Source organism: Penicillium mononematosum (assembly GCF_028829835.1).
Source record: "Penicillium mononematosum strain IBT 11891 chromosome Unknown utg000005l:1.0-9366267.0:1.0-9372171.0, whole genome shotgun sequence".
Classification (NCBI taxonomy): Eukaryota; Fungi; Ascomycota; class Eurotiomycetes; order Eurotiales; family Aspergillaceae; genus Penicillium; species Penicillium mononematosum.
The window spans coordinates 1835603-1859334 of record NW_026643275.1 but is presented as its reverse complement, the minus strand read 5'-3'; the positions used below and the strand labels follow the sequence as shown (position 1 = coordinate 1859334).

The 23732-nt window shown below is 49.2% G+C and overlaps 6 protein-coding genes across 6 annotated transcripts; 2 read left to right on the top strand and 4 right to left on the bottom strand.

Moving 5' to 3' along the window:
- Positions 1 to 67: 67 nt before the first annotated feature.
- N7519_008792 (uncharacterized protein) lies at positions 68 to 2249 on the bottom strand (the record flags this gene model as incomplete). Its single annotated transcript, XM_057295566.1, has 6 exons — positions 68 to 678; positions 730 to 746; positions 802 to 932; positions 994 to 1589; positions 1646 to 2159; positions 2211 to 2249. The coding sequence occupies 6 exons, from the start codon at positions 2247 to 2249 to the stop codon at positions 68 to 70; spliced, it is 1908 nt and encodes a 635-aa protein (XP_057143448.1).
- A 514-nt stretch (positions 2250 to 2763) lies between these two features.
- On the top strand, positions 2764 to 8836 carry stt4 (1-phosphatidylinositol 4-kinase STT4; the record flags this gene model as incomplete). Its single annotated transcript, XM_057295565.1, has 4 exons — positions 2764 to 2771; positions 2822 to 2999; positions 3064 to 7497; positions 7556 to 8836. The coding sequence occupies 4 exons, from the start codon at positions 2764 to 2766 to the stop codon at positions 8834 to 8836; spliced, it is 5901 nt and encodes a 1966-aa protein (XP_057143447.1).
- Positions 8837 to 9448: 612 nt separating this feature from the next.
- Positions 9449 to 11438, top strand: N7519_008790 (sugar porter family MFS transporter; the record flags this gene model as incomplete). The annotated part of the gene is made up of 5 exons (XM_057295564.1): positions 9449 to 9772; positions 9868 to 10124; positions 10187 to 10251; positions 10421 to 10611; positions 10674 to 11438. 5 exons carry the CDS (start codon positions 9449 to 9451, stop codon positions 11436 to 11438), a joined length of 1602 nt encoding a protein of 533 aa, XP_057143446.1.
- A 611-nt stretch (positions 11439 to 12049) lies between these two features.
- Positions 12050 to 12790, bottom strand: N7519_008789 (uncharacterized protein; the record flags this gene model as incomplete). Its single annotated transcript, XM_057295563.1, has 1 exon — positions 12050 to 12790. One exon carries the CDS (start codon positions 12788 to 12790, stop codon positions 12050 to 12052), a length of 741 nt encoding a protein of 246 aa, XP_057143445.1.
- Positions 12791 to 13662: 872 nt separating this feature from the next.
- N7519_008788 (putative YT521-B-like splicing factor) lies at positions 13663 to 15629 on the bottom strand (the record flags this gene model as incomplete). Its single annotated transcript, XM_057295562.1, has 4 exons — positions 13663 to 14148; positions 14208 to 14824; positions 14913 to 15515; positions 15572 to 15629. 4 exons carry the CDS (start codon positions 15627 to 15629, stop codon positions 13663 to 13665), a joined length of 1764 nt encoding a protein of 587 aa, XP_057143444.1.
- Positions 15630 to 19585: 3956 nt separating this feature from the next.
- Positions 19586 to 23182, bottom strand: N7519_008787 (putative ARF GTPase activator (Csx2); the record flags this gene model as incomplete). Its single annotated transcript, XM_057295561.1, has 4 exons — positions 19586 to 20972; positions 21021 to 22873; positions 22935 to 23064; positions 23115 to 23182. 4 exons carry the CDS (start codon positions 23180 to 23182, stop codon positions 19586 to 19588), a joined length of 3438 nt encoding a protein of 1145 aa, XP_057143443.1.
- Positions 23183 to 23732: the final 550 nt, after the last annotated feature.

The window sequence follows — 23732 nt, the reverse complement described above, 5'->3', positions numbered from 1 at the left end:
AAACTCCTGATAATGATATCCCCCAAAGTCAATAAGAATAAAAAGTCGTACAAAGCCATAGTACCCCTTAATTGTCGTACAAGGTCGGATCACCACGCCCTCCAATGTTGATGAAATCTTTCGGGGCCCGGTTGCCACTTGGTGAGACCTCACGTTGGGACGCCTTGGCGGGTCGGTTGTGGACGCGCTTCCCGGCTTCATTTCGGAATACTTTGACCGGTTTCTCGGTGCCTTCGGCGTGCTCGCTGAAGTGAGCATCGTTGATGCTGCTCAACAAGGTCCGCTCCCGTTTAAACTTGCGCTTAGAAAAGTCCAGTTTACCAAGAGCCCCCGTCAGGCCATCTGTGCTGTCAGCGACACTCGGGTACTTTCCGGTCATCCAAGGATGCTCAAGACACTCATCCACCGTAATTCTCTTGTTGACATCCACGGTAAGCATCCTGTCTATTAGGTCCAGAGCGGGATCGCCAACAGAGTCCCAGTACGGTGACGGGTAGTCAAACTTGCCCATCTTGATCTGCTGGGCGAGAGTAAATGGATTCTCCGGAGTGTTCAGTTCATCCGAGAATGGCGGGAAACCACAGAGACAGATGTAGAGAACAACCCCAAGGGACCATACATCCACAGCTTTGGTGTATTTTCGGTGGCGGGTATCTTGCAAAATCTCCGGGGCAACGTCTGCGAAATTAGTACCAACGAGGTTTCAAGGTCCCGTACTTTGCGACTTACAGCTCGGTGTACCGCAGCTGGAAGCAAATGTTAGCGATTATTTCACATTGAAACGGACAGGCTTTCACCTACAGGGTCGTCGTGAAGGATTCCTCCCCAATAATTTTAGCCAGCCCAAAATCACCCAATTTTACGTTCAAATCCCTGTCTGCAACCAGTATATTTTCTGGCTTGATATCTCGATGCACAATTCCTCGTTCGTGCTGATGACAAGTTAGCTGACTCAGGACTTTCTTTATATGTGGGCTTTTTTGATGTGCATACCAGATATTTCAACCCATCAAACAGTTGGCGGAACACACCGCGAGTTTCATCCTCAGTCATTGTCTGATTGTTCACAATCCAGTTGAACAGTTCTCCCTCGGGTGCCAATTCAAGTACCAAATAAGCGCCATCATTTTCATCAAAGGATTCCTTGAGACACAGTAGATTCGGATGATGAACGCCCATCAGCAACGCAATCTCTTGTTGCAGAGCATTGTCGTTCTGTGACTTTTGCGAGTCACTGAGACGTCTTTCAAAGACTTTGACTGCATACTTGTCTCCGGTAGATCGTTCAGCACACAGATAGACGGTTGCAAAGTGGCCCTTGCCGAGCTGGTTGAGAATCCGGTATTGCTGACGGAAACCATTCGTTTCCCGAGTACGGGGGTAACGGAAGACAAAACGGGCTTCATTCAGGATTGAAACTTCATCGCCGTCCTCCAGCTCCCTGTGCTTGTTACGCCCAACAATGGCATCATTAACAAATGTTCCATTGCTAGAGAGATCCTCCAGCACAGCAACCATGTCGCCTTTCTTCTTTTCCGCGAAAATGAGGAAGTGCCGGTTTGAAATTGTGGGAATTTCAAGGACGCGATCTTACTTTGGTCAGAACAGACACTCCATAACGGCCATCAAGCTTATCATCACTTACCACACTCAGGATGACGGCCGACCAAGAAGCCTCCTGGCGACTTAGCGCTCTTGGATTTTTGGGCCTTTCCCCCCTTGGCTTTGGCAGTACCATCACCACCATCGCAATCATCGCGCTTCCTCAGCACAAGTGGGCCATTCCCGTTCTCATCTAGTGGGAGCAGATAGCCCCAGACTCCTTCAGCGTCCTCATCCTTCACGTCGTCTGCGAATGCTCTGGGTGGATACACAAACTGTGAAAGCGCCTGGGTATCCTCGAACGCTGGCGGCGAGGAAATCGCGTGCGACAATTCGGATCCGGATGAGGTTTGTTGATGGCTGTTGCGAGGGCTTTCGGGAGGCGTGACAGTTAACTCGTTCCGAGTCTCTGTAGCGGTAGATTGGGGACCGGTGACTGGGGTTGGCAAGTAGTCCAAGTCGACTGGGGTGTCTTGTGGTTGGATCTGGACTTGACTCGAAATTCTTTGAGACCGTCGAGGTTTCTTTTGGTCTTGTGAATCTGCCTCGGCAGTAGCCTATAGTAGCCCCTGTAAGTAAATGATAGCGTCAACAGGAATGAAACGTACCCTTCCTCGCTTGAGCGAGCTTTTCTCACGGGGTGGCATAATACAGGCTGTTATCACCCTGGACTGGGGAGGGTTCCAGACCAATTAGCGATAGTTGCCGGTCAATTCAACAATGGCAAGGGCGTCAATTAAGACCTTTTTAATTCTGTACTGAAGAAAATACACAATATGAAGATGGAAGAGAAAAAAAGAAGTAATGAAGGAAAGATATGTGGCGAGTAAGTCTATAGCTTGTTCGGGGGGGAAAGAGACCTGGAGAAAGCTCTCTCTTCCCCCCTGTGACTCTCCGCCTCAAAGAACTGGCAAGGGCAGATATGACAGAAGTGACGATCTAGTGTCTACTCCGTACATTATGTTGAAGTTCTAGAACTACCTAGGTACATAAGAAAATAATATGATAATATAATATAGGGTACAGTATACTTCACAACAACAAATAAAAGTGTTCGGACCTAGGTTCGCGTTTCAGACACGTGCTGTGTCCCCTTGACCTCATTCTTCGAGTTCCCCAATTCCCCAATTCCCCCAACCTTAGGCTCGTTGGTTCTTCAAAATGGACGGGTATGTGGGATCATTGAATACTTGGGGATCATGCTAACGGACAGTTAAAGCCTATCAGGTGGAATTAGACGTTTCGCTTTCCAAAAGCTCGCTGCGTTAGCAGTCGAGGCGCCTGCCAATGGATCGGAGCTCGCTCGCCTCGCGGAACAGTCTCAGTCGACTTCTGGGCCCGATGGTACTCTGGATGGAGTCTTGAGACAGCAGGCTCCGACATCCCAGGTTCCGATGGTATGTTTCTTTATTGCTGCCGAACCCCCAGTTGTGTAGTGGGTGCGGCCTAACGTTTGGACAGGGAATCCGTGAACTAGATGTCCTCCTGGCCCTATGCAAGGCGGCCTCCTCGGTGAACGACCAGGAAAATGCTGCTCAACTGGCATCACAGCTCTCTCGATACCTGCCAGAATCCCACGGCCAGCTATTTCGGTCCTCGCCCTTCCTCCATGGTGTAAAGCCGTCGCCTTGGGAGACTCTCACGAACAACCTGGCTCTCGCGCTTTTGTCTTTGGGGACTAAGTATCCAAACTTGCGACAGACGGCCCTTGACGCTGTGCATGGATATTTGAACAACTGCGCCGAGGCTATTAATGCAGTCACACCTTTCCAATACTCTAGATCTGAGGCGGGGCGACAGGGCGTTATACATGAATCTGTTGCCGTTTTATCAATCGCCGTTTCCCTTGTTGGATTTATGGAAGCCTCCGCGGAATACACTGCTATCTGGCATGCAAGCGAAAAGCTACGCATCGTCGATCTCTTGCGTGCAATGCTGTCTGAGCCTTTCCTAATCGCAGTAGAGACGGCTTCTTCCACTCTCCGCAATGCAAACGTCGCGGAGCATGCTTTTAAAGACTGGAGAAAATACACCCGTCGCTATGCTGCCCACGGTCGCCCATTAGGTGCTATGCTTGTGCAAGAAGGCTATATGCGCTTTGTGAAATCATGCGCAGCCTCTCTGATTGGGTTCCAACACCTAACCGATGAGCAACTCTTGGATGACTACATGACTGGTGTAGGTATTGCCAAGAGCTATGACGAGGCGGATATCTCTCTGGTCGAGCGCGTCACGGATATCATTAGTGAGGAAATTCATTTGCTAGAGGATGGCTCCGACTACCTGCAAGTCGGCTCTCCTTGGCAGCAACACCTTGCCTTCTCTGTTAAGGGACATGCGCTGGTAGGCTTCCTCCACTGCGTGATTCTTGGCGAAGATGCAACCAACAACGAAGTACTGCTATCCTGGCTCGAGGACACATTGCTTGACTCCCAGCAAATGTCGAACGTGGAATTGTCTGTGACGGTTTTGAAGTGTACCGCAATCCTTGCAAGAATGTCTCCAAATGGTGCGTCTATTGGAAGACGCTGCCTTTTGCGATTCCTAGCCCAGGGAGGCGTGTCAGCTCGTTCCACCGTTGCCGTTGCTTCTCGATGCCTCGCCCAGGTCCTGACTATTCTGTCTGAGGACGCTATTATTACCACCCTTTACTCACTTGGCAATGCGCTAAGCCCGAGCACGAATGTGGATCAATCTAGCCAAGACCAACTCATTGGGGATCATACCGGGCCAGGGATGAACCTCGAGGCATACCCAAGAAATGCAAGCCAGACTTCGCTCTCGGCAACTGGCGAAGATGACGCAACCACCTACAGGAACCTCATTCATGCCATTGTAACAGTTGCGGCTAATTGCAATGACGACAAAATCAGTGCTTTGGCCCAGTCTATGCTTCTACAAAAGATTGGCAAGATCAGTGTCGCAGTTGATGCCTTTATCATCCAGGAAACCGCCGTTCTTGCCTTGGGCGGTGGACAAGCCGAGTTCCAGCTTCTGTTGAAGTTCTACGCACGTATCTACCTTGATGGCGTTAATAAAGGACTGAACACCATCTCTGATGCTGTTCAATGTGCCATGGCTTACCTCTCGATTACTTTGGATCGAAAGTCACCGCTCCACAGGCTTTATTTGGTCCATTTGTTGGAAAGCATTATAAACAAGGGTGATGTGCCAGACTTCGAGTATGAGCGGCACAAGGAAATTATTTTTGCCGCTGATGATATCACCCCCCTCTTGAAACCGCTAGCTCTACTTGTGTCTTCCAATGGCAGTTCTAGTTCTACCGGAGCTTCCCAGTCAGCCTTTGAGTATGATGAAGCCATACTGACTCTATTCCGAGATGCTTGGTTCAACATCGCCATCCATGGAATATCCATCAGCTCTAGTGTTGCCCAACGGTATAACAAGGAACTTCGCCTTCTCGCGCATCATTCTCCTCCTCTAGTTGCTGAGAACCACATGGACTCTCTAGAGAGCGATGTGGAATTGAACACGGTGCTCAGGCGCGGGATGGGACTGCAGCGAGCCATGGAACAGAAGAGGGCTTTGATCTCTGAACTCCCTGGCCGAGAATCTGATATCAAGAGACTAGACTATTCTAGAGCAGTGTTTCTTAACGCTGTAGTCTTGGTCGAAAGCCTCCGCGCCTCCTCGGGGGACTCTACCAAGACGCTCAGTTATTTCCTTGACCCAGCCTTGGCCACTTCGGAGATGCTCGCGTGCATGAATGCTGTTGCAGACAAAGCGGTCACTTGTTATCTGTCTCTCACACTGTCAGGGGAGCACGATGACTTTTCGACCCCTTACCTGTCGAAGCAGCTTGCGGGATTCCTGGTGGCTTGCTGTCATCGTATTGAGAGGGTCCAAAGTATTGCAACGCTGTGTGCCGACAAGATCATTCGTGAATGCCCTTCTGCCTTGTGCGAAAAGCATTCGCTCTTTGCTTTGCTTGAGATCCTGACCGTCATGTGGTCTTCCTGTCTTCAAGGAGAACTCGATGAGTTTGAGTGGAAACCGTCCTTGGTGTCTCCCATGGGCATTGTTAAGGTTGAATTGCCCGACAACTACGCCTTGAGAAGGGCGACTCTGAATCGGTTCCATGAACGAGCCAGGACCTGGGTGACGACCGTCCTGAACATTGCCCCATTAGATATCAAAGGATTACTGCAGACCTATCTTTCCGAGTATGACGATGACGGTGGCTATGGGCACATATCGATGGGACGTTCATTCGCTCTCGAAATGGGCTCCCTTATCCCACAAAGCGACCCACGGCTTGGATCAATCGATGGCTACGGAGGCAGCGACTTCAATGTTGCATCTGATTTCATGGCACTATACACGACGCGCCAGAAGTACCGACGTCCAGACATGTCTACTCTCGGAGGCCTGGGGGGGAATATTTATAACGTCTATGTTGAACAGCCTCGCGTGAATCTGTTGCCTGAGTCTGCCGATTCTTTGGAAGAGACCCTCTCTCGTCTATATGGGCGAAGCATTGCTGGCGAGGATATTCCCCTTATAGAAGTTAGAGATGTTCTTCGACAGGCCGCGGGACTTATTTGCAGCAGCAGCAAACCACGACTCTCCGTGGTTCACTACTTGGTTGCTTTGCCTTTCCAGATTTTCACCAAGGAGACAGTCAAGCTTGGTGTATCTCTCTGGCTTGGTGTCATTCACGAGAACCCAAGCACCGAGCCACGAATCCTGTGCGAGGTGATTGAGGCTTGGGAGAGAAGCATGAAGCGCCGTAAAGGATTGTTCGATCCTTCCTTTGAATACCTTGACCCACTGCATACTAAGATTGAACTTCTGCCGACTGACAAGGATCTTATGCTCCGCATGCAGCAAAAAGCCCAAGACACTCTCTCGCCACACCTGCGAGTTCTACATTTCTTTGAGAGTCATTTCAATGCCATCCGCCTAGGAAATCTGCAGGACCAACAGCTGTTCTATCGCTTGATTGGCAGTACGACTGTTGGACTTTCAAAGACCGAGGGCCACCCTTTGGCAAGGGAAATTCATTTCCGAATTGTGCTCCTTGGTCTCAAGGTATTGAGGCATCTCAGCCCCCGAAACAGTAGCGCATGTTGGAAACTCAAAGATCAGATTCTGTCCGCTGCGTTGAGTTGGTTTAAGCACCCTCCAAGGTGGTCATTCGGAGGCAATCGGCTGCAGATTAAGGCAGAGGACAGAATCCTTAGCGAGGTGACCGCGGCTTTACGAGCCGTTGCCGGTATCGCTGCCAATGCCCAAGGGTCATGCAAGTCTTTGCAGGCCAAACAAAACCTGCTTCAAGTCCTCGTGGAGAACGAACGATCCCGCCTTCGAGTTTGGCTCTTTCCCCTTGACCCGGAGCGAAAGCACCACATCCCTTCGATTGGTGGCAGAAATCCCGATGACGGCCCCGTATCTTTACTTCGGCTTGCCTGGGCGGAAAATGCAGGGTTGGCTATTCAGATGGCTGCCCGGTTCCCGTCACCCAAAATGCAGGCTGATGTCAGATCATTGATACTCAGTTTCCCCGAGAAGGTCATTGAAGAGCCAAGCGCTCTGGAGATAATGTTTGACAACTGTCTGCCCACTGATGTCGGTTCCCAGTTGAAATACATGCTATACTGGGCTCCCGTTACTCCTACGGAGGCTATCACCTACTTCATGCCCGCTTACGGCAACCATCCTTACATCCTGCAGTACGCCATGCGAGCGTTGGAGAGCTATTCGATGGATGTTCGGTTCTACTTTGTGCCACAACTCATTCAAGCCCTTCGCTTCGATGCTCTGGGTTATGTAGACCGCTACATCCTCGAAACAGCCAGGTTGGATCAGCTGTTTGCCCACCAAGTTATTTGGAACATGAAGGCCAACTCCTTCAAGGACGAAGATTCTCAGATCGTAAGTATTGATATTCTCAAAAGTTTGGTCACCGTTAGCTAACGTTTTGCTTTAACAGCCGGACCCTATCAAAGATACACTCGACCGCTTCCTAGATAACTTGATCAACAGCTTCTCGGACGAGGAGCGTGCGTTCTATGAGAGGGAGTTTTCGTTCTTCAATGAAGTTACGGGCGTCTCTGGCAAACTTCGCCCGTATATCAAGAGGAGTAAGCCCGAGAAGAAAGAAAAGATTGAGGAAGAGTTGCGTAAGATCAAGGTGGAAGTTGGAGTGTACCTTCCCAGCAACCCTGACGGTGTAGTCGTTGGCATCGACCGCAAGTCTGGTAAGCCATTGCAGAGTCATGCGAAAGCGCCATATATGGCGACCTTCCGCATCCAGAAGACAAGACCACGAATGATTGAAAAGACCGAGGCCAACGCTGGTGACCACCACCACCACCAGCGCCAATTGACGCATCATTCCGAGCCTGAGCAGGAGACATACGAAGTATGGCAGTCAGCGATCTTCAAGGTCGGTGACGACTGTCGCCAGGACATGCTTGCCCTGCAAATGATTGCGGCCTTCAGGAGCATCTTCACCAGTGTTGGTCTGGACGTTTGGGTGTACCCTTACCGGGTGACTTCAACCGCGCCTGGCTGTGGTGTGATTGACGTGCTTCCCAACTCCATTTCTCGCGACATGCTCGGCCGCGAGGCCGTCAATGGGCTATATGACTACTTCGTGTCGAAATACGGTGGCGAGGACTCTATCCGATTCCAAGAAGCGCGCACCAACTTCGTCAAGAGCATGGCTGCCTACTCAGTCATTTCTTACCTGCTGCAATTCAAGGACCGACACAACGGAAACATCATGATCGATGATGCGGGCCATATCATTCACATTGACTTCGGATTCTGCTTTGATATTGCGCCTGGTGGAGTACGATTCGAGCGCGCGCCGTTCAAGTTGACCTCGGAGATGGTCGCCGTCATGAGTGGAACCCATGACCCAGCCCACCACCAGGGCGGCAACTCAGGCATCAACTTGCCAGGCAGCTCCCACAACCCGACCAACACGCAGCCATACCGATGGTTCGAGTCGTTGGTAGTGAAAGCATTCCTTGCATCTCGCCCTTATAGCACGAAGCTGGCTCATATTGTCTCCCTCATGCTTGACAGTGGTCTTCCGTGCTTCAAACCCGAGACACTGAAGAATTTCCGTGACCGGTTTGTGTTGGACAAGAGCGAGCGCGATGCGGCCGAGTACATGCGGGAACTTGTGCGCAAGTCGTATATGAGCATGTCTACTAAAGGTTATGATCAGTTCCAACTGATGACCAACGGTATTCCTTACTGATATGAGTTCAACTTATATAACACATGTCAACTTTTAAAAAATTCTCTACAGATTTAATTTGCATTGGATATCTTCTTTGTACTTCCCTATCTAGATATTCGCCTGGAGATCGTAAGAAAAAGTTCAATGTGCTATTTTTTATAAAGTGTGGTTGACGTCACGACTTCGTCGGCACCACGACATCGGACAATATACCCCGGACAAGGCTGATTTTATGATGAAGATGGATTGTAGGTAAAATAGGATAAAATAAATGACTTCCAATGAAAAACGCACTTATAATCATATACAAATACCCCAATATCAACAATGACCATGATATCTCAATGTATAACAAATATAATAACATACACTCCAATTGACCTCAGTGGCGCATTCAATGCATGACGATCTACATCTTACTAGGTCCGAGAACCGTTCCGGAAGTGGCAATATGACGATGCAAAGACACTTGACTTGGCTAGGCCTTTATAACGTGCAAGACAAGCCTTGGACACAGTCCAATTTCCCGGCCTTCAACGCCAACCCAATCCCAGCCAACCCAATCCCAGATTGACGCATGAAACTATATATTCTGCATATTGTATACACCTCCAATCTCCCTTCTCCAGGATGAAAATCCCATTCCTCAACAAGCTCAGCGGTGGAGGGACAGGGACCAAGTCCCCGCCATTGACTGACCTGTCCGGGGAGTCTGCGATATCAGATCGCGAAAAGAGAGGCAGCAACCTGGACGAGTCGCGTGTGCCATGGGTGACATGGAGGTCTCTGTTGCTAGGTGCGTTTGTCTCGATTGGTGGTATCATTTTTGGATACGATACTGGTCAGATATCGGGCTTTTTGGAGATGCATAACTTCAAGCAGCGGTTTGCTCAGCTGAAGCCGGACGGGTCATACAAGTTTAACAATGTCCGATCTGGATTGATTGTTTCCATGGTGAGTGGATATCGTTGCATGTCTTTGAACGACGAAGTCGAAAGAAGAATGTGTGTGTATGTGTGTGGATGTGAGAAATCCTAACGCCTTTCCAGCTCTCCATCGGTACATTGATAGGAGCTCTGCTCGCCGGACCATTGACCGACCGAATTGGTCGGAAATGGTCCATCTTCTTCTGGTGCATCATCCTCCATATCGGACTGATCATTCAGATCTCCTCACCATCAGGGAAATGGTACCAGTTCATGATGGGACGATTCGTAACCGGATTCGGCGTGGGAGCCTGTTCACTGCTGGTGCCCATGTACCAGGGTGAGATTGCACCACGACACATCCGAGGAGCGATGGTGTGGTAAGTGATAATCCAACAGTCAACATTACAATATACCCACCATAACCCTAACACAACCCCAGCTCCTACCAATTATTCGTAACACTGGGCATATTCATCGCATACTGCATCAACTACGGCACAGAGAGTATGGAAAATACTGCCTCGTGGCGAATCCCCCCTCGGTATCACATTCCTGTGGGGCCTCGTCCTTGGAATCGGCATCCTCTTCTTCCCGGAGAGTCCTCGTTATGACTACCGGCATGGTCGTGTGGACCGCGCTCGACGCACAATGTCGAAGCTGTATGGCGTTCCAGAGAACCACCGGGTGGTCGTGCATGAGATTGCCGAGATCCAGGAACAGCTGGATGCCGAAAAGGGGGCGGGGGGTGGAATCCGCGGTTGGATTGAGATGTTCAAGGCGCCGCGCATGGCGTACCGCATCGTACTTGGCGTTGTGCTCCAAGCTCTGCAGCAGCTGACCGGTGCCAACTACTTCTTCTACTATGTGAGTGTTTCTTTCCAACGGTGTAGTTCGATACGCATCGAGCTCGGCTAATATGTACCTAGGGAACGGTTATATTCAATGGGGCAGGGATCGATAACACATACGTGACGCAGATGATCCTGGGAGGAGTGAACTTCGGCACCACATTCGGCGGACTATACGTGATCGAGCACTTCGGACGACGCAAGTCCCTGATCGCAGGCGGGATCTGGATGTTCATCTGTTTTATGATATTTGCATCTGTGGGCCACTTCTCGCTTGACATTAATACGCCGCGTAACACGCCCGGAGCGGGCAAAGCAATGGTTGTGTTTGCTTGTCTGTTCATCACTGGATTTGCCATGACCTGGGGCCCGATGGTGTGGGCGATTGTGGCCGAGCTGTACCCATCGCGATACCGGGCGCGGGCTATGGCGATGGCGACTGCGTCGAACTGGCTGTGGAACTTCCTGATTGGATTCTTCACGCCGTTTATCACTGGCGATATTGACTTTGCGTATGGGTATGTGTTTGCCGGGTGTTTGTTTTTCGCGGTGATCATTGTCTACTTCTTCGTTATCGAGGGGAAGGATAAGACGCTCGAGGAGATGGATATGATGTATGTTATGCGTGTGCCGCCGTGGAAGAGCAGCAAGTGGAAGCCACCGGAGCCGGAGAATCGGCTCACCACTGATCAGCTTATGGATCGGAAGGTTGCGAAGAAGTATACCAAGGAAGAGCAGAGTGCGGAGAGCAGGAAGCAGACGGAAGGGGTGCCTGGTCATTCACATGCGGAGACTGCAGACACTGGTGATGATGCTGGGACTGGACCTTCGCATTTCTCTTGAGAATTGGGAGAGAATTTGAGCTTGGGCGACATTGGGCGACATTGGGCGATATTGGGGTGACACGAAGAGAGTTGAAGTGGTGAAGTGGTGGGTTGTATATGTATGGACCGAAGGAGGGGGAAGTCTGTGTGATATTGGGGAATAATGAACATACTTTCAGTGTACATACTGAAAATAACGGAAGGAATATAGAATACTTCAAAATGCAATTTATTAGTCCAATAATCAGTGAATCAGTGACCAGTGGGTGTCAATTTGGGTAGTCATATAAGAATAAAATCATCCGCATCACCAGGACGGGATGGGTAAAAGGGGGAAAAAAAAAGAAAAAGGCTCAGAAACATATGAAAACGCCGATCCCAGAGCTGGGAAAAAAAAGACACAGGTTGATGATCCTCCATGAATCATTTTGATACATATTCCACCTATTTGCAGAAAGAGGAAAGAGTTGGGAAGACACATCGAGAGGATGGAAACCCAGAATTGATACAAGTCCGTCGAGACTTTTGGCGTCAAATGCAGAAAAAAAGTAACAGTTAAAAAGAAAAGAAGCCTGAGAGGCCTAGTAGCGTCATGATATACTTCCCTTGAAAAGTGACAAGGACTAATCTCTAATCCATAAAGTCACCTCTCAGGATCTTCTCCTGGAAGAAATCCGGCTTATTCTGCTTAGGCTGACGGGGCATTTCCCGGCTAGGTTGCTCCATAGACGCGATGGAAGCGGCACGCTGGTGACCGCTAGAACGTTGGGCTGCCTGTGGGGAGACGGGGCCGCCGAGGGAAGGGGCACGCTCGGCACGGGAGCGGAGGGCCTCTGACCAGTTAAAGCCTTCGCCTAAGGGTCGGCGCGATGCGTTAGATCTCTCATTCTGAGGAGAGGTTGAAGTACTTGCGGAAGATCGGGTAGTAAGGATGGCTGAGCCAGCCGGAGGGGAACGGGGCTGGCTAACGGCAGACGGAGGGGGGTAGTTTCTACCATTGCCTATGCTTCCTGCTCGAGCATCACGCAGGGCCTGTGCACCAAAGGAGACACGTCTCCCGAATTGCGAGTTGGGTGAGGTTCCTGTTGCTTGTTCGTCCTCGAGAGCATCTTCGGCCGGGACGTTGGAGCCCATTGAGCTGGATAGGCTGCCCCGGCGGAAGTTACGGTTGCCACTGAAAGGGGATGCTTGGGTTGGGGAACCGGAGAGGCCAAGCGTGGTGATTGACAGCCGACGCTGGTTGGACTGTTGGTTTGCACCCTGGGTGTTGGGTGGGTTGCTCGGTTTGGAGAAGATGTCGGCGATGGAACCACGACGTCGACGGTTATCCGCTTGTGGGACCGAGATGGGGGAGGTGGGATCGTTGGACATTGTCAGATAAAGGGGGGCCTGAGCTGAGAGTTGAAAAATGTGGACGGACTAGCCGCCCTTTTCATAGAATAGAGGATTGGAGAATGAAGGAAGATCAAAGTGACGAGATTGGGTCTCAGCACTTGGAAGGGAGGGGGTGGTATGATGGTATGATGGTTGGGGGGATCCTGGTTTGATGAAAGATTGGAAGATTGGAAGATGTCAAATGTCAGATGAAATGAAAAAGGTCTGGAGAAGAAGTTAGAAGTTAGGAGAAGAGGGGAGAAGAGGGAGAAAATGAAGGAAAGGGAGAAAAGGGAGATATACGAGTTCACCGAAGAGCAGAAGAGAGCTAAGCATCCGATTATCTGGGGAAAGTGGCGCTAAGTGGAGAGTGGTGATGTCGACGGGCTGACTAAGCATTCATTTGAGGGGGGGGAATTGGGGTTCTTATTGGTCTGTCGGGGGATTTAGTCTATTAATCTGGCAGTTTATTGGTCTATTTTAGTGTAGTTTATTAGAATTGGGTTAGAGTAGCAGGTTATATAAGGCAATTATATATATATACACATATATACTTAGGTAGGATAGGATATATGGATATATATCATGGTGACTTCATATATAACAGTAAAATAGTCAGGTTTACAGAAAGGAGGGGGGGGGGGGGTATCAGAATGAACGCTAATCCCTGCAGAAAAGAAAAGAAAAAAAAAAAAAGGAGGGGAAAAGCATTGTTCAAATAAAATCAAATATGGACGTACATCGTGTATTTCTCGTTTCCCATAAAAAGTGTTGGAAGTGTTGGTCCACGGAAGAAAATCTCCATCAATGTCTTTATAGGGCTATTGATGACAGACAGGAGATCATCCCCAAAAATCAGGATACCCAACTCAAGGCAAGTGAAACAGCTGAATCAGCTTACGGCCAATCGTCGGCTCGATTTCAGTGCCATCACGAGCAATTTTGATTTCCCGATTCGCATTCCAGGGGTTACGGAGGCCACGGGTGCGTTGAAAGGGCACCCGCTCCGTCGAAATCCATTGAATGCGGAACGGTTTACCAAAGGTTTGACCTTCCTCCGGATCCTCGGGCTCGACGCTCTTCTCGCTGGCGTCGTCGTTCTCATCCTCCGACGACTCAACTTCCCAGAAGATAGTACCCCGAACTGGATCATCGATGATTCGGCCTTGCGGCGCTGTCGAGGTCGCCGCTGTGAGGGTCACGTCGAGCTCGTCGGGCCCGGGTGGGGGTTCGGGCCGGGATGGCATCTCCAAGGCGAGCTCTTCATCGTCGCTGATCGGCGACATCATACGCGCGTATCCAAAATACTCGCCAGATTTGTTGGCGGAGAAAATTAGATAGACGTAATCGGTGGTCTGGGCAAAGGTCAGTCTCGAGTTAATTTACTGTATGATGTATATAAGTCTATACTCACCTCGAAAGCCTGATTCATCGCCGCCTCGTTGTGAGACTGCGTAGCCCAGATGCCACTTTGCTTGCTCAGCTCGAGATCCTCCACCGTCAAGCTTTTGACGATAAAGTACCGATCTACCAGCCGGCCCGGTGGCGGATCGTTCCCCGTGACAGGCGCTGCCGAGCCGAGCTCCGGTGCGATTGGATCGCCCTCACCCGGGTCCGCAGGTGTAGCAGTAGTCGTAGTCGTAGCCGTAGAGATTTCCTCCAAGCGTGGTGGGAGATTATTCACGGAACCTGCCACACCTAGAGATCCAGACCCCGGAGCAGTGGAACCCTTTCGCAATCGGCAGACAACACGCACGCCCTGGAATCGAGAGTCGTGGAATCTTGCCAACGCCGCGGCACAGGCGGCAGCCGACTTGTAGTTCACGAATGCACAATTACTCTTGGAGATCAGGAACACACTTTCGATGTCGTTTGTTGCATCCTGTGAGAAGTGATCCTTGAGATCTACGACATTGGCTCCTGGGGGAAGATTTCCAACCCACAGCGCGTGGCCGGATTGCTTTGGTTTTCGGGGTGGTCCTCGTGGGGTACTCGGAGCGGTCGGAGTTGGCTGCGAAGGGGAACTATTGTCTTTAGATGAGTTCCAGGTTAGTAACGATTCCAAAGTGAGAGGGTTGAGAAAAGACAAGAAAAGAAAAAAGAAAGAAAGAAAGCTCACCGGAGGGGAGCGGCGGGGGTTTGGGCTGCGCTAATTTCATGGGATTCGATCCATCCACGATGGTCTTTGAAACGTCGTATTCCAGATCCACCCGTTTATCTTCTTTGCGCAAAGGGCCTGGTTTGGGTGGTGAGCTCGTGTTAGTACGAACTGGAGATGCAGTCTGGGGGATTTGGCCGGTAGGAGTTACTCCATAAGGGACACCGTATGGCGGATGAGGGTAATAGCCATATGGAGATATTTGCCCGGGGCTGAAGTTTTGTATGTTTTGCATGTTCTGAATCTGGGTTCCATGTGGCTGGTAATGAGTTCCATGTTGAGGGCCTGGATACTGAGGGATCGCATATGGCGGATAAACTGGGTAAGGCATGCCGTACATGCCTCCAGAGTTGTGTCCATACGGAGCCATGGGCATTGGATACATCATGCCTTGCCCTTGGACTGCTGGGTATTGATGCATTGGCTGATGAGTATAGCCTTGTGAATGATGGCCTGGGAGGGAGTATCCCATGCCCATGTTTAAGGGAGAAGGGGCGGTTCCATATCGAGCTTCTGCGAAGCTGGGATGGTGTCTGACATTGGGAGGCGTTGAAGCTGGTGCACCTGAGAAAAGATCTAGTCAACAACAGTTGGGTAGATTTTGAAAATAACGGACTAACCCTGTTCTGATATCGGGGCTGTCCCGTCGGCTGTCTTGTCTGAAGGAACATTGCCCATGGGGGCCGTTGATGAAGCTTTCCAATTGCAAGTTGAAACTACAAAGCCTTTAGTGTCTGTAAAAGAATAGACACATTCTTACTCGACATATTCCTTACCTATAAGTCAAAGTAGCCCGAGGCCACTTTCTATGAGAAATCCCACAGATGCAAGTAAGACTTCCCCCAAGAAACCGATAGAAATGAAAGGAACAGAAAGGAACAGAACAGAAGTAGAAGATGGGGCAAAGATCAATCCAAGAAGAAAAAGCTCAAGCTATACAAGTTAGTCTGGATCGAAAGGAAATATGAAGAGAAGTGTGTGTGTGTGTGCGTGTGTGTGCTGATGGTAGAGAAATTGAAAGGGGAGAAAAAGAGAAAAACCACAAAACACGCACTAACCCCCCCCTCCTCCCAGGCCATAAAACCCCCAAAGCTCACAAAACCAAGGTGGGACAATAAGATATATGAGGGATTCTACCGTAAAGAAATGTGGATTCGGCAGAAGAGATAGGGGGGGGAAAGCTTAAGGGCAGACAGGAGCTAAGATATCAGAGGAAGTGCTAGTAAAGCCGACAAATACCAAATCAGGTATGAGAGAATACGAAATCATTAACATACCTAGTACTTTTTGTGTTGTGTTACTTCTAGACAAGAGGGGCAATGGGGAAATGAGAGCAAAAGGCCGAAAGGTGAGAGGACGAGGGGAACACTAGGAGAAATAGGAGATAGATATAAAGTAGGGCAGGAAAAAGAAAGGTGCCCAAAGGGAAAAAAAGGGTGAAGTTGACGATGTTGAAGACTTAAAGGGGAATTGAAATCAACTCGCTTGGCTGTGGTTTATGCCGGCTTATAGTACTATTCCGTATATATATTGAACATATAAATAATATAAAAAGAAAATAAGGGTTCAAGGGCATATACTGTATATTGTCTATTATATACAGTATTTATAGCGACTTAGGAAATAAATGGCTCTACATCCACATCAAATAAGAGGATTATACCTGGAAAACATGGAAATAGTCCTGATCATGTCATTCGAAGTGCATCACGCAGATAAAACTTTTTTTTTCTCTTTCTCTTTTCCTTTTCCTTTTCTTTTCTTTTCTTTTTTTTTTGGCGTGCTGTGATGGGAATCTGGGCGGGGCTATTGCAATTGGGGTATATTTTATGTTGGGGGAAAAAGAGAGAGGAGCCTCTTCGAGCCTGGACCAAGTCAGATGTGTAACAAACAGGTTTATCACAGGGGAAAAAGAGTCAAAGAGTCCCAAAAAAAAGCAAAATGAGACACAGCCAATGTACATATGGAAGCTGTACAACCGGTACAACGGTACAACGGTCTGTATATGATACGTAATGACACTCCGGGGCTTATGCCCACATGAGGAAAGCAAAGACCGAGGGTACACTCCCACTAGGCTCGATCATTCCATGATATTATCCATGGATGGTTCCAATGGGACCTTTTCCAAGGACGTGGATACCGTACAATGTTGTATATTGTAGTATTCCGAGCGCCTATTCCAGAGCCGAAAGGGACATGTGCTATACTGTATAGCATGAGCATTGTCTGATCCTAGGCACTAGGAAAGCCTCGACAATATATTGTGTACTTTGTACTCCGTAGGCAAGGTAGTATTGATCTTTGGCCTGTTTCATAGTGTACTCCGTACTGTTGGGGTCGAATGGAGAAAATCAAGACAAACCCATCAAATAGTAGGGTACTCCGTACTCCGTACATTCTTCCAGAATGACGCAGTAGAGGGGGAAAAAAGTAATAAAAGTGACAGAAAAGGAGCCAATTGGAAAAAGGAATCATCACAGAAAAGGGCGAAAAGGGTGAAGAGGGACCAAAAGGAGACAAAAAAGGACACAAAAAAAACAAAAAAGGACCAAAAATGAAGTCGGGCGGGATCCACTACGGGTTCTCCGGCATCTCAGCCCAGCCAATCAGAGGGTATCAAGTACTACGGGGATTACCTAGGTACTAGGTGTATATCTCTCTCCTATTTTTTCTTTTTTTAAAAAAAGAAAAATACTTCTCATTGGCAATAGAGCATGTGTTTCTATGTTGTACATACAATATACTACGAAAAGAAGTCATATATATGAGGTCCACTGCAATATGACAACTTCCTATCAAATCAGAAATATTAGAAACAGCCACTCTACAACATAGATTTGGCTACGGTGTATTCATTTTTGAATTCCAGAAAAGGGATATACTGTCTCCAGTCTAGTCAGAGTGGGATAACCGGAGAACGCCACGTTCCTACTATGTATGTACATCGATATACGGCTCAGCTGTGCTTTCATTTATTAGGTAGCACATATATCTTGTACAGGTATCCATACTATACCTTGAAGGTATATACATAGTAGAGAGATAGTCTGTTATAGTCACTTTTATTGGCCGTCAACCCCAGACTATTTCTCCGAACCAGATTACCTAGGTATATATTCATATAACACAACGTATACCGTACATTGCATACATATTGCATATCCAACGAATCCACCCTCAATATTCCCTTGTCACTTATATCCTTTGATACTCTCATCCTCTATGAAGTATACTCCAATTGAACTATAATCAAGGAGATTCCCGAGAATGATAGATAGGAATAGACAACCTATCTACGATCTACGATATCTACAATATAGTACAATTCAATTCCAATGATCTACATTGACAACAGTGGCCACTGACGCACATTATAAAATTTTCATATCTCAAAAGATTCCACTGCCTTCCATACATAAGAAACAGACTAAGTCCGTCATTTCTTGAAGTGTCTTTCGGGAGAGACGCCACATATCCATGGATGGATACCTTAGGCGTCACTATGGATCCCCTGACGTCATGGGTACTCCCCACATCTCCACTCTTTGGACTCGAATCATCTACGATGGATGTCATGAGGCTTTGGACAGGAAGCGAATCACCATATACCAACCTGTGGACTGGCTCCTATACCACTACAATATACAATATGACCGCAATCACCGGGATCAGCAGGGATCCGCATCTCCATCTCCATTGTTGCTTCGTATACAATTGATCGACCGTTCACAGCCACCTACGTCTCCATATCTCCATATCCATATCGTACGCTGAGGTACTTCTACTTACATCTAGCAAACTGCAGGTCTTACCATCCCCGGCCACCGCTAGACGCCACAGCCCCATGGCTTTGCAGTTCTAGCTCGATGATCGTTGGGATTATTGTCAGCTGCTGGGGTCAGTGGGGAGCCGCGGGCCACTGTTACCTAGGTAGGTAACTTCGTTTCTGACAAAAGACAGTATCCAGCATGGTGGAGAGTATCGGTGGTTGTACGGAGTAGTTTAGATATTTAGATATGGGAAAGTGGATGACAAGGTGAGGCGAAGAAAAGAAAGCATGTATATGCCGACTAGCTCCATCCATTATATGCCGATAGCTTATGTAGATAGATGTTTGGGAATCTCTATTCTCCACCGGTCACCATTGACTACTGCGATAATAGATTCTCCCTCCTCCAAAGCTCGATAAGTACAAGTCACCCAGAACGGATACACCAGAGCATACAACTACACATGATATAAAACAAAATCATCAGAACACAGGGCAAAGGCAACAGACCAGACCCATATTTGAATTTGTCCTAGAAGACAATAAACCATGAAAGTGGAAGAGTAACCATCCAAAAGCTGGATCGATATGCCAGTATCAAGAATTGACACAGAAGAAGTGAAAAGAGAGAAAGAAACCACCGCCTGGCCCTCATAGAAGTCAGAGCCAAAGAGCGAAAAGGAAATATTCTTGACAAGAAACAGAAAGCAAAGAGCGGAAAGAAAACCAAAAAAAAAGTAGTCATCAGAGGGGAATTTTCATACGGAATCTCATTAAACACTGATATAATTACGATTAAGGGGCGGCGCGGCGGATGTGCTAGACGGGGAATATAGACAAGATGAAGCGCGGGAGAAGCCCTTTATCGATCAATTCCAAGTGAAGCCACTTTCCCCGCAAAACGGGCGCCAGCGCTTCCTCTTTTGGAGAGCTTCTCTCTGTCCTTGTCTCTGCTTTCTGCGAGAGTTGGAGTGTTTGACGAAGAGGAAGATTCCTTGCTGCGGATAGTTGGGAGCGAGCCCAGGGTATCGTTTGCGGAGGACTTTCCGCCTAGCGGCGGCGGAGGCACGCTGAAGCCGGAATTCCGGGCGGTCCGTTGGCTGAGATAGAGCTTGGCTGCGGGGGAGAGGGGGATGGAAGGGGGTTGTGGCGGGATCTCGGCACCGTTTTGGACTAGCAGCTCGGCGATAGGGAACGGGATGGCTTTTGCGCTAGACCTGGCGGCGAGAGTGGTCGGTGGGGCGCCTGGGGACGCTGGATCGGCCGCGGCGAGGGCAAGGAAGGTCGCGTGAGTGTTGCGGGAGCGATCGGTTATGTTCACGTTGCCACGCAGGGCGAGGCCGTAGAGGACGCCTTGAATGTCGTTCTGTTTGATTGATGCGAGGAGCGTTTCATCAGGCGTCGCGAAGCGAGAACGTGGTGAAGGCAGATTCTCAACGTAGGCTCGATCAACATATTTCGCCGTGATGAATTTCAACCGCTGCTCTCGTGTGGAACTTGCGCTCGGCTTGAGAGTTTGATCCAGGGTCGCCTCCCAGATCATATTGCTGACGCGGTTGCCAATCTGCAGGAGAATCTCGACGATATCGTTCGAGAAGGAATGTACATCCAATGTGAGAGAACGGATCTTGGATATATGCGTGCCCAGAGAGCGGTGGATCCCACTACATTCAATGCAGAGAATGATTCCGAGGTTGATGGACACCCATTCAACCTTGGACGACGATCCACAATCAGCACACCAGTTGTTGCCTTGGTCCGCATCCCGTACAACCTGCAGAAGTTTTGCAGGATTCTCTTCAAAGCTGTTGCTATCAGGACGGACATAGCCCGGGCGCGCACCGACTGTTGTTCGGCGAGTGACGCCAGCGTTGCTGCCTGAGCTAGAGGACGAATAGGAGTGATGGCCAGACACAGACGAGCTTTTCCCTGTTAAAACAGAACCAATATCTCGACTGGTCGGCGTATCATTCCTAGATGCGGAGGCAGGTGGAGTCTCCTGGCCTTCGACCGCACTCTGCAGCGCGTTGTTGATAGATCTGATCCAATTGGACATGTCCTCCTCGGATGTGGCTTGGTAAATACGTTTGAACTGGGGCGTGATAACTTCGAAACAGAACCGCCGCTCCGCGTTTCGAGCTTCACGGACGGACGCCATGCGCAGATCGATGGGGTCCATGTGCAGATCCAGCTTTTGTTTCCAGTTGCTATACTCGGATAATTTTCCTTGATCCAGGACAATCCAAAACCTGACAAAATTAGAAGTTGGGCAACCATTCATGCGCTTGTAAACTTACTTGTGCCATGCCTGTTTGTTGATCCCCTTTGGGTCGATGTGAGATCCCGGACGGGACAGTGCCCACAGGAGGCCTTCTTTCCGCTGTTGGCCGCTGGTCCGATCAGATCCAAGACTGTTCTGCTCCTCGAGATCTCGGATACCCTTGAAGCGATTCTGGCCCGCATTGCCAACCACTGTCGAGTTTGATGCAGGTGAACTGATCCCTGCGGCTGATGTAACCGATCCTGCATTTGGTTGAGACGAAACCGATGAGGTGTTGCTAATGACTCCTCGAAGCTGGGAGCCTGTGCTATCCGCCCTACCAAGCTCGACCTCGGTAGAAGGTCCCCCGTTGGCAGTTCCAGGAGGTATGGTAGGGACACTCGCCGTACCGACCACTGCATCGGGCTCAAGATATGGGTTACTGCCATTTTCCAGAGCCCGGCGCTTCTCTTCGCGCTCTGTACGCTGGAATTGGAACTCCTTGTCGGCCTGGTCCACCTCGTGAATTAAGGCATCCAGCTGAGGGGTCATTCCTTCAACCTTTTTGGCGGTTGACAGGAAACTCTTGGCCTGGCAACTTGCATACTTGGTGAGATGTGAGAGGACCTCTTGCTCTTTGCGACCTCCGTGGAGATCTTGCATAAACGAGGAGTAATCAAATCGCCTCAGTTCGAAATTCCGCCGCTTGGCTTGATACTTTGAATCACTCTCGGCACGCTTCTTCTCTTTCAGCGAATCCTGTCGCTGGCCCAAATACCGACTGACATATGCGTAATAGTCACGGCTCTCTTCATCCCAGTCCTTCTTTTTGGCTTCTGCTTGTTTTATGTCGTTATTATATAGCTTGACCAGAGGATCAATCACGAGTTTCTGAAGTTGCACTGTGTTCAGCTGCTCGTAGTTCAAGATCTGCCGAGCGATCTTCTCAAAGTAATGATCCAACGCGGGCTGAATAGCATTCGCATTCGACGTGGACGCATCGTTCAACGAAGTTAGGAACGCCTCCATGGCCTCATTGCAGTTGGCTTGTGCTAGCTGCGCGCTCTCGGCTTTCTTGAGCACCTTTTTTATTTTGCTTCGCATGTTGCTTGTCTTCGACTCTAGCGCTTTCATGGTCGCCCGGAACAAGGGTCCATCCTCCACTCCGCTCATCTCATCGCCTGCGCGTGAATGTGGGAGGTCCACCTTGGCTGGTGGTGGGGGAGGGGGCACGGACGGCGGAGGAGGGGGCGGGAGAGACTTCTCAACTGGCTCAGGCGGAACGGTGGAGGGATTCTGGTGGGTGGATTCGGCATCGCTATAGTGAGATACGACAGATTGAGTTGATGAAATACGAGAGCGCGGGAAAACGGGTAACTCCAGATTTGGCGATGAGATCTGAGGGCTCGGCAGAGGACGCATGGAGTTGTGCACCCAAAAGGAAAAATGAGCGAGGGTGTTGAGACGGTTTGTTCTTTGGTCGTAGTCTAAGAAGCTGCAGCTGTTGCGCCAGCCGCCGCCTTTGTCCTCCGTTACCTTGGGAGGCTTCCATCTCCACGACCATTCGAATGACACGGACGGGGTGCCCTCTGTAGAGTAATCCCCAATCAACTGGACATTCGAGTTATTCTGAAGGTTAGGGTTCGCATGGAACTCTCTTGTGATCAGATTATCCAGTTCCTTCGAGTTGGATGCGTGAGCGAACGTGAGGCCCGTGAGACTGGTGTCTGCCACCTCGGGCATAGTCGTTGAGACACCATTGACGGAATTTGGAGCATTTCCGGTCTGTGTCTGACGAATGATAAAGGTGAAGTTGAAGACCAGCTCCTCGTCGTTCGACAGGCGCAGCATGAACGTCGGGATCGGAGCGGCGGATGGGGTTTCGGGGTCCTGTTTTGAGGGGTCTTGTTAGCTGAGACGGCCCGATGCATCTAGGCTGTTGGGCGCGTACCTGAATATATTCGATCGGAGTATCGTCGCCGACATCGCGCTTGGCCACGAACCTCGCCGCAGGAACGCGTTGGGGGATAGAGTCAAAAGACGACGTCGTGGGTTGCTTATCGTGACCGATGCGATCGAGACTATTGAAATTTCATCAGTATATCGGCAAGAGTTTCAGTGAACTTTTAACCTACAGCGATTCTGATCCTTGAAAAACAAGTTCCCCGCATCGTCGAGGCGGCTGGCAACATTCCCCATGATGGCAAGGGATCAGGTCACGGCGCGAGAAAGGGACCGAAGTAGCGGGACCAATTGGCCATCGACGGTCTGCGAACCTGCAGTCGGATGGCCTTTGTATTGCGGCTTGTAAAGGAACCGAGTAACCATTCAGTGAAGGTTGTTGTCTAAGGGATGTGAGAGAGCTCAAAGGTCTGAAGGAGGGGGGCGAAAGTGATCGGATAAAATGCGCAGGCAACCACCCCCATATAGTGTCATTTAGTTTAAAGCTTCTTTTTTATTTTATTTTGTATGTATAGATGTATAGATGTTTTAGAAGTATATAATTTAAATTATCTTCTTTGGATCGTGTCTCAAAAGGGTACATATATAATATTTAAGGACAACATCTATGATATGTATGTTGTATGAACATAGCCTCACTTCCGACTTAAAAAAATGCTATAAATACATCAAATGTACCCTTCTTATTGTCAAATTTATATTAATAGGAGTGTACAAAAACAGCGAAAACAGCCTGGTATCAATAAGATCATTCGTGAACGTCGTGAGACTCGGTTCCAAACCACTA